The sequence below is a fragment of the Pteropus medius genome, unplaced genomic scaffold, assembly GCF_902729225.1.
Source record: "Pteropus medius unplaced genomic scaffold, Ma_sr-lr_union100, whole genome shotgun sequence".
In the NCBI taxonomy this organism is placed as follows: Eukaryota; Metazoa; Chordata; class Mammalia; order Chiroptera; family Pteropodidae; genus Pteropus; species Pteropus medius.
Genome location: NW_024349802.1, coordinates 3,145,204 through 3,154,970, shown reverse-complemented (window position 1 = coordinate 3,154,970; position 9,767 = coordinate 3,145,204). Strand labels below are relative to the sequence as shown.

Sequence of the window (9,767 nt, the reverse complement as noted above, 5' to 3'; positions counted from 1 at the left end):
AAGGAATTTGTGATTATTTCGGGGACTCACCAGAAGCTCCATCTCCAGACTGCCCGCTAGACGGCAGTGCCGCGCTCCTTACGAGCGCCCAGAACCCTGCCGGATAGTGAATGCCTGTGGCCGCGCCTCCCTCGGCGGTCACAGCGACTCAGCCCTGCCAGGTGACTCAGCAGCAGCTACAGATAGCGCGGGGACACGTGGTTCCAATAAAACTCCGCTCCCCTAACGCTGTTTATGGAAACGAGTATCTGGCTGGATCTGGCCCACAGGACGGAGTCTGCTGACCCCTGGTTGGAACAGCCCCTTCAGCCTACAGGTAAGGACAAACGTGGGCGGGAGGGGTGGGGGGCAGGGAGTGGCCAAAGCTAGGAAATGAGATCCTGACCAACTGAGAGCAAGGTCAAGTCCCCGACCCACCCACCTGCCTGGCTCCTGCCCCTGAGTCCCTGGTCTGTCCCTCAGAGGGTCATTTCTCAGCTGTGCTTGGCAGCGAGTGTGCGGAACAGGACGATGAGGGGTGGGAGGGTGCGAAAGCCCTGACATTCATTCATTCATTCACTCACTCACTCATTCGCTCAAGCCTTTGTTGATCACTGAGCCCGCCCTCCTGGCCGGCCCGGCCCCCCAAGGGCACAACTAGCTGCCTCAGAAATGCAGCCTGGGGCTGCAAGCCGTCCTAGCTCCCCCTGGAGGCACAGGGCCGCCCTGGGTCTTTCTCACTTGTCTTGCATCTCCCCAGGGCATGCCCCTCCTTGCTTATGTCTACAGGACGGGCCCGCAGCAGGTGTTCAGCACCATGGCCAGAGAGCAGAGCTTCGTGGGGCCAGGCCCCTCCAATCAGTCACCAGGGTCCCCCGGGACCTCCAGGATCTGCTTGCTTCTGGGTCTGGATGCTTGGCCAGTGTCTACGAACTCTGCAGTTAAGGACTAAGTTTTATTCTTTTTTCTTTATTCTTTTTTCCCAGTTGTTCTTGGACTGACGCTTTTGTAAAATACAACAAATATGAGAGCTGGAAGATAAAAAGACACAAAAATATATTATTAGATTCAGCAGATGTAAATTTATTCTGTCGAGTGGCTATAACAGTGTCCAAACTCTAATCTCTCTTCTTATTCACAGTGGACAGGGGACGAGCAGCATGCGGATCTGAGGCTGAAACGAACCTGTGTCACAAAGCCTGCGTCAGCGTTGGCTCTGGCCAACGTGTCCTGGCCAAAGCGCTGTGCTTGTCATCACGGTCACTGGGGGCTGCTCCTTCCCTGGTGAGGAGTGTCCCCTCAGGACTGGCCATCGGACATCCCGAAGCTCCTGGCCCTGGATCACAGGGCCCCCCAGCTGTGCAGGAGCCCTCAGGATACACTGCACATGCATCGCTGGTGGCACAGGGACCCAGGTCCAGGCTGGGCAAGCCGCCTTCCAGACAGGCTCATCGAGGGAGGGAGCACCAGCCGGTCCAGGGCTCCTGGCTGCTCACATGCTCCTGGGCTCGGGAGCCCGGATCAAGCCTGCAACCAGATTCTTGGGAAGAGGAGGCTGCAGGGGACCCAGAAACACAGGAATGGGTCCTGCAGGGTCTGGGGCTGGCTGAGGCAAGTGTTTACAGGTACTTCTCAGGGACCAGGGACTGGCACCTTCTACTTGCCACTTAGGTTCCTGGGAATAATAGACCGGTGTCCACGAGCCTGGACTCCAGATTTAGACCTTGTGAGCATTCTGGAGGGGATTCTGTGTCCTGTCACAGCCTCTCAGAGACTGCAGAGCTCTGGGGTGGCAGCAAGCCTGAAACCCAAGAGCATGTCTTGGGGGCTCTCTGAAGGCCCCCAAGGGTGAAGCCAGGCTTGGTTTATGTGTCGGCGAGGACAGATGGGGTGGGTGAGATCCAGGGCTAGCACTCCACACTCCAGAGAGGGAGGGGACCGGGGTGCGGGGGGATGGACTCCGGGACGTCACAGACAGCGAGTGCAGGTTTCCTGGAGTGCACTAGGCCTGCCACACGATGAGGTGCCACAGGCTGGGGGGCTTAAAGCAGCAGAAGTTCATTATCTCACCGTTTTGGCGGCCGCAAGTCCACGGTCAGGTGATGGCAGGGCCATGTTCCCTCCAAAGGCTCCAGAAAAGGAAACTTCCTGCCTCTTCCAGCTCCCGGTGTACCCCGGGGCTCCCCAATCTCTGTCTCGTTTCCATATGGCCATCATCGCCCGTGCGTTTCCATCTTCACGTGGCATTCTCCTCTGTGCGTGGGTCTTTGTGTGATTTCCCTCTTTTTATAAGGACCCCAGTCATATGGATCAAGGGCCACCCCACTCCAGTCTGACCTCATCTTAATTGATCTCATCTACAAGGACCGTATTTCCAGATAAAGCCTCATTCACAAGTACTGGATGAGGACTTCAAAGCAGCTTTCTGGGGACACGACTCAGCCCGTAACCAACAGTAGGGTTCTCGCCTGGACTGTCCTGAGCGGACTTGGGGTTCCATGGTCCCTGCCTCAGCTGCCAAACACGGTGGCCTGAGACGCAGCAGCAATCTGCGCGTCTGGGGTGGAAGGGGGTGGCCTCTGGGAGTGTTTATGTTTTACTCAGCCCTTTTATCTAAGTGGCAAATATTTCGCGGCTCAGAGGAAAGTTCACCTTCTCCTGCTGTGATGGGGTGCCTCGTAGCTCCTCTCTGGTTTTCATCCTTCCCCGACAAGGATACATTTTCAAGGCTTATCGGAAGATTTGTGACATTCGAAGGTCCAGGAGGTGAAAATTAGTTGCATTCTCCTTAAGAAATTTAGATTGTCTGCTTGGCTGTTCAGAGTAGTAATTTTTCACCCTTTAGAAACGGATTTATAGAAATCACTGCAAGACTGTAAAAATGTTCCCTGGAAAGTTCTTAGGTGTTTTGAGGTTTCTGTGAATAATGTATTCATTGTTAATGTTATTCATAGCGGGTTTTTTTGTTTTTTTTTTTTTTATGGAAGCAGACCAATGGGATCGTTTGTGAGGTTTTGCCAAAGAAGCTTGTTGAAAAAGTAGGGACTGAAAAAGCAGGTTTGTAAGACGAAGGGGGGACAGCAGGGCGGGTGGCTGCAGCCAGCCTGGCCTTTTGACCTTGGGGAGCTGGCTCCATTCGGACCTTTGGGACCTCAGTTTGCTCGCCTGCCAGGTGGAGGTAACAATGGGTCAGGCTCGCAGAGCTGGCCGACATGGTGGTTCAATGAGAAACGCAGGAAAGAAGCTGAGAGGCTCATGGCACCGCTGGCCCCCTCCGTGACCGCGGCCGCCTCAGAGAGGGGCAGGAACCAGGGACAGGTGGAAAGGGGACTCCACGTTTTCAGTAACATTTTATTTTATTTTATTTTTATGTAAAAGGTACTAGACAAGAATATAATAGACTATTAAAATAGCTCTATGGAGATATAATTCACTTACCAGAAAATTCTCCCATTTAGAGTCACAATTCGGTGGCCCTTAGTACCTTCCTAGGTGGCGAAACGCTCGTCACTGTTCTAGAGCATCAACGTCCCTCGTCCCCTGACGGGCGCTCCGCCCTCTCGGCCGCCGCTGGCCTCCTCTCCGTTGCTCCTGGTCTCTCTCCCGTGGACGTCCCACACGGATGGAGTCGCACGGCTGGTGGGGGGGTGTGTCTGGCTCTTCCTGCCCCGAGCGTCCTGTTTTCAAGGTCCGTCCCTGTCGTCCTGAGTGTGGGGACTTCATTCCTCTTCACGGCTGCCTGCCATCCGCTGTGCGGATGCCTCACACGCCGTCTGTCCTTCCACCAGCTGATGGACGTTTGGATGGTGTCCACTTTCTGGCTGTTGTGAGTAGCGCCGCCATGAGCGGCCACGCGCGGGTTTTCTATAGACGTACGTTTCCAGCTCTCTTGGACGTTTGCCTCGTCCTGGAATTGCTGGGTCGCCTGCAGCTCCGTCTGATCGTTTAAGGACCCGCCAGGTGGCCTTCCAAAGCGGCCGCTGCCTTTCCGGCTCCCACCAGCAGCCCACGAGGGCGCTGACGCTCCTGCGTCCCCGACGACACGTGCCACTCCTGACTCTGACTCCAGGCAGACGAGAGGGTGTGAAGCGGCATCTCTCCGTGGTTTTGATATTCATTTCTCTGGTGAGCATCAACTTCGAACATTTTAAATTCCGAGTGGTGGGCACGAGGGCGTTTGGCACATTATTCTCTTTATTTTCTGTATGCCTGTACGTTGTCTTAACACGTGTTGCTTGCTGTCGCACCTAACACAGTTGATTCATAGCAAGCCTTCGGAACACGGTAATGATCCAGGTGCCTGCAGATAGGGCTCCTGAAGAGAACCCGCCTGCTGATCCGCAGGTGGCCACTTTCTCGCGTGGCCGGACGTGGCCTGCCTTCCACGCGTGCTCGTGGAGAGTGAGCTCTGGGGTGTCTTCATCTTCTTATAAAGACACTAATCCCATCACGGGGGCCCTACCCTCATGGCCTCATCAAAATCTAATCCCTTCCCAAAGGCCTCCCATCTGCAAATACCTTCACCTGGAGGGCGGGGCTCAAGTTGGGAATATTGGAAGGACTCACTCAGGATACATCAGAACCTTACCTAAGAAGGCAGGAAACTTCCAGGGTCATCCTAGGAGACGCCACCTGCCACCGGGATTGTGGCAAATAAGCATGGGAGGCCACTGCCCCTGCAAAGGTGACCGGCGAGAACCCACAGCGGCTACAGCCAACATCGGCCTGACGATAACGGGCTTGAACGATCGGACTTCGCCCATCTCCGGGGACACCCATCTCTGGCGGGGGTGGAGTTTGTCACGTTGTTCTCCTGGTTTTGCTCTTGGAATCAAACTCCACAAGCTTTGCAAGTCAAATTTTACCTTTCTTCTGAGTCTGGCTACTACCTTAAGACTTGATGACCCCATGAAAATGGATCGATGCCCCCAATTCCTGTTCTCTGCCTTTAAAAGAAAAATGTTAGTTGTCGTTTCTGAATGTAAGGTGTACATGCCGATTGTCGGAAATAAGAGAATGAAGCAAAAAGTAAACCCAGGAAGCCTCCCCCCCACCCGTGTCAACAGCAGAATTTCTGCCTTTCCACACGTTTCTGCGCTGTGTGTATTTTCTTCTCGGGCATCATGTTCAGTTGATTGATCGCATCTCATTATGTGGCTACAATCACGTTCTCCACATTTCCATTCCCCATGGCTCCTCTTCTCCGTAAAACAGAAGATGTGGGTTTGTTTCCGAGGCTTTGTGAAGACACAGATTCTCGGTTGCATAAAGGAGACCGTTGTGTGATCCGACCTTTCTTTTTAAAGTATCATGTCCTGGCAACACAGCCATCGATCAACAGCTTATCTGCACGTCGAAGGCTCTTTCTAGCTCCTACAGAAGGCTCCTCGCCTGCTCACCACCCGGCCATTACCCCCAACGAGTTTAGGAATTAATCGCCTCGGAGCGCAGGCGACATCCTCAGCGGAGGAGAATCTTCTTGCTCTGCGGGTGGATTTATTTGTTTTTTGGAACCACTCAATTCCTTACCGAGACTGGTAAATAAAAACAGTGCCTGCGTTGTGGAACGCTGTCTCGGGACGAGGATCTCAGGTAATGGGGCTTCTTTCTTCTGTGTCTTGTGAAACAGTTCAAAAAGCGCTCCTCGAAGAGAGGCCGGGGCTGGTGGCCCTCCTGTCTCTTATGTGGTGAGCCCCCAGTCATCTTTCAAGACCCCAAACTTGTCCCCCCCTCTCCGAAGGCTTCGCTGACTCAGACAGCCAGTGGCAACTGCCCTGGACCCCTGCAGTGTATTATCCTTATTCCACGACCATCTTTATCATCTTTTTTCTCTGTATTTCTAGCACTCAGCGTAGTACCCAGCCCAAGAAGGATGCTCACTGTGTGCTAGGAAAAGGCACGAGGCATGGAAGCTTGGATGGCTGGTCTCCAGGTTCACCTAAAATTAGAACAAGCAGACTTGGAGCGGGGACAAGACATTCTACAGACGAGCGTCCGAACAGCCGTGAGAAATAAAACAGAAAAAAACAAACAGCAGGTGAAGTGCAATTGACCGACCGAATGTTCGTGTCCACCCAGAATTCATGTGTCAAATCCTAACCCCCCGAGGTGATAATATCAGGAGGTGGGACCTTTGAGAGGTGACAGGGTCATGAGCGTGGACCCCTCATGAGTGGGGTTAGTGCCCTTACATAAGAGACCCCAGGCAGCTCATGACTCGTCCCACCACATGAGACTACGGCAAGAAGATGGGCATTTCTGGACCGGGAGTCAGGATCGGCAAACCCGCCGGTGCCTTGACCTTGGACTTCCCAGCCTCCAGGTCTGTGAAGAATAACTGTGTACCGTTTCCAGGCCGCCCGTCTGTGGCGTTCTGTGAGAGCAGCCCAATGGGCAGAGACAGAAGGAGAGCGTTTACCTGGAAAGAGAAACCTGGAAACTAAAAACCGTGCAGAGATGTGAGGCCATTTCGTGTCAATAGTCCGCTGGCACCATGGGCATTCTGGACGCCACTGCCCTCGGGGAGTAGGCCTGCATGTTGGTGGTGACAAAGAGAAATGTCACCCCCGGATCAAGATGAACATGGAATTGAAACCCAACCCAGATTAAAAAAAACTCTCCTGAAGTGTGAGGGGTCATTAAAATTGTTCCCCCGACTCTGTCGTCTTCATTTCCTGTATTTAAAGGTAGAAACCAAGGAAATTACGAATTACCTCAGCCTAAAACTAAACTCACAGAAGCCAGAGCCTCCAGAGAATGTTCTAGAAGCAGATAGCCTTCAAGACCAAATGGACTGTCTTGCGCTACAGAGTCTTTGGGGGACCCTCTCATCGGGGGGCATCTACTACAACAGGACCCTGATCGTGATTTTAAAACCCAAAATTGGGTTCACTTTTGGTGCACACTCTGCTTGTGAACCACCTCACACTCCAGTAAATTCAGGGCAAGTCCTCTAAGGCAGAGGAAATCTGATTGCGTAATGGAGCCCTTGGAAAAATTTAAAAAGTAACTCGAGTTTATGGAACAGGGCCTTGGGCGGTAAACGCACGGTGACTGACCACGCCGTGGACTGGCCGCAGGACAGTGTGGGCCCCGCAGACCGGACCCATCTGAAACATTATCATTTCACACTTCCTTGTTGAGGACCCATGACATGATGAGTAGATTTTCTCTAAATCTGTGAGCAACTATCCAAGTGCTTTTGAATGTGATGTAAATTTCAAACCTCCGAATAACATGATTTCTTGCCTGGTCTCCATGGATCACGTTTTGGGGACAGGACCTTTGCCCAAGTCCATGAAGCTGCCCCTTGGGGGAGTGGATGATGATAACTAAGTGGAGGGTTATCTTAAGGATCCAGAACCCTTCCATCCCCTGATAACCAGTCCTATGTTGAGACCTAATGGATGGAAAGACCAAAATCAGGCGTGTGACACGTATGTAATAAATTTTATTCACTTAGTCTCAAATGGCAGCGTTTGGGCGGAACAATCTAGAGCAGCAGTTCTCAGGCTTCCGGGGGTTCCTGAGACTCCTTCACGAGATCGGTGGGCTCGAGTCTATTTTCATTATAAGACTGAGGTGTTATTTGCCTTTTGAACTGGGTCGATACTTAAACCGATGTTGGAAAGGCAATGGCGGGCGAACTTGCTCGCGCCTTAGCGCCCATCAAGGCACACGTGTCAGACTGCACTAGACACGGCTGCGTTCACCGCCACGGACTCACGGTGTGAATGAGAAAAAAGCCAGTTTCAGTTAGGGACACCGCTGACCGAAATAAACACACGCACACAGCATGTTTGCTGCTTAATGAGGCATGATGGCCGTCTCCAGGAAAAGCGCTCATGCGGCTGGTTGAGTTGGGAACAAAACTGTCTTTTTCGTGGAATTCTGCTTTTATTTGAAAGGATGACTGACAAACCACGGTTATTCGGTGCTGAGTATCTGGCAACATTTTCTCAAAAATGAACAAAATGAGTCTTCACTTCAAGGAAAACAACGGACAGGATTTGTTGCCGATAATCAAATTTGAGTCTTCAAGTAAAAATTAGATTTCTGGAAAACTGGTCTCTGCCTTCCTGAGCTTACCAGCTTCCCAATACTTAAAGGTTTTTCTAATGATATTAGTGGCAATATTAACAAGCGTCAATTTTCAATGTTTATCATGAATGAGTCAACGCTGGAAGATCTGCATCGATCAATGAACCAGTATTTTTAAGGGACCAATACTTGATGTCGCAAAACCATGCTGGGTTAAAGATCCGGTCACAGTGCGAAAGAGACCAATACCAGGTTTTAATGCCAACAGGAAAGGAAAGATTCACTCACATAGTTTCAGATTACAACGGACCTTTAAGCAACGACCCCCTGTCAAGTTCTGGTGTCGTATCAAAGAAGAACACGCACGTCCATGGTTGTCTGGAAAGACGGTTAAAACACTCCTCGCCGTTCTGACTGTATCTCTATGTGAGGCTGAATTTTCTTCAACCCAAACGATTTGCCGTGGCAGATGGAAGACAGAAGCGGATGTACAAAGGCAGCCGTCTGCTCCCAAGCCAGGTATTGAAGACATTTACAAAAACATCAGAGAATGTTGCTCTTCTCACTAAGTCATTTTGTTTTGAAATAGTTATTTTTCATTAAAAATATTATTTCATTAAAAATGTTATTTTATTTATATTGACATGTAATGGGATTCTTATTTTTATTTTAAAGTAAATAAAAATAATTATTCGAATACTCGGTTTAAATTTCGAATATGTTAACTAAAGAAAGCTCTTTAGGGTCCTCGGTCACTTTTAAGAGTGCAAAGAGGTCCTGACACCAAAAGGCCTGAGGTCTCCCGCGCCACGGCCGGGGAGCCTTATACATGCCATCGATCTCTTGAAATCTCTGAAAAAGTGATACATCGGCCACCTCGCTATCTAAATTCTCTACGTGTTTTCACTTGATTAAAATAAGTCCACGGTGGCCAACTTTTCATGGTGGCATTAAGCTAGACAATTGACAATGGGCAACATTGGAGGGGGCCATTTACGAGTTTCTTCAGCATGAGTTGACGCGGGTCAGAATATAGCTATGAAGACCTCCCAGAGGGGCTTCGTTGACAGCAAGTCTGAGCATCCGTGGGTTGGATCCTCCGTAAAAAGCCACAGGTGACCTGGGTGGATGACCTGGGTTTGCCTCAACGGTGTGCCTTCGGCTCTTTGGCACCGACATGTAAAGAGGAAAAGATGAAGAGGGAGTCTGGAAAACAGAAGTTTTTTGTACCAAGAGCCCTCCTTCTGGAACCGGAAATGCATTTCTCATGTCCTATTGAATCTATCTATTTCCATCATCGCTCGTTCGCCAGCTTTCGTTAGGCAGACGCTGAGGACATTCCAGCAACGGGACACAGCCGAGCAAGACCCCCACAGCGCAGGCTCATTGTATCCCTCGGGAAATAAATGCATTCGCAAAAATTAAATTTTTATAGAAATATTCCCTGGACAAGACTTATTATAGGTGTCCTGCATACTTGGAACTTTGACCTGTTCAGATTTGCTGTTTATGTAAACGTTTCTTTAAAAAAATCAGCTCTATGAAATAAAGAAGGGGGAAAAAAACCCCTAAATTTTCTTTTACCTTATTATTTATTTTATTTTCCAAATGAGGAAGCAGAGGCAGGAAAGCCGAGCCTGAGTCCGCTGCGTCTGAGCCACCCCTGCTCCTCCACGTGACCGGTGAGCTGAGTCTGGTCTTTTCTGAGGTCCGCGGCAGTCCCCGCTCGGGGTCACGAAGTTTGGAGT

The 9,767-nt window shown here is 50.8% G+C and overlaps 1 protein-coding gene across 2 annotated transcripts; it reads left to right on the top strand.

Moving 5' to 3' along the window:
- Positions 1 to 202: 202 nt before the first annotated feature.
- On the top strand, positions 203 to 2,927 carry LOC120581145 (uncharacterized). 2 transcript variants are annotated; one of them, XM_039835902.1, is made up of 3 exons: positions 203 to 316; positions 740 to 919; positions 1,121 to 2,927. In XM_039835902.1, exons 1-3 carry the CDS (start codon positions 235 to 237, stop codon positions 1,648 to 1,650), a joined length of 792 nt encoding a protein of 263 aa, XP_039691836.1. In that variant the 5' UTR covers positions 203 to 234; the 3' UTR covers positions 1,651 to 2,927. The 2 variants fall into 2 exon arrangements, 1 of the variants encoding a protein (XP_039691836.1); XR_005647162.1 differs by lacking the exon at positions 740 to 919.
- The last annotated feature ends 6,840 nt before the right edge of the window (positions 2,928 to 9,767 follow it).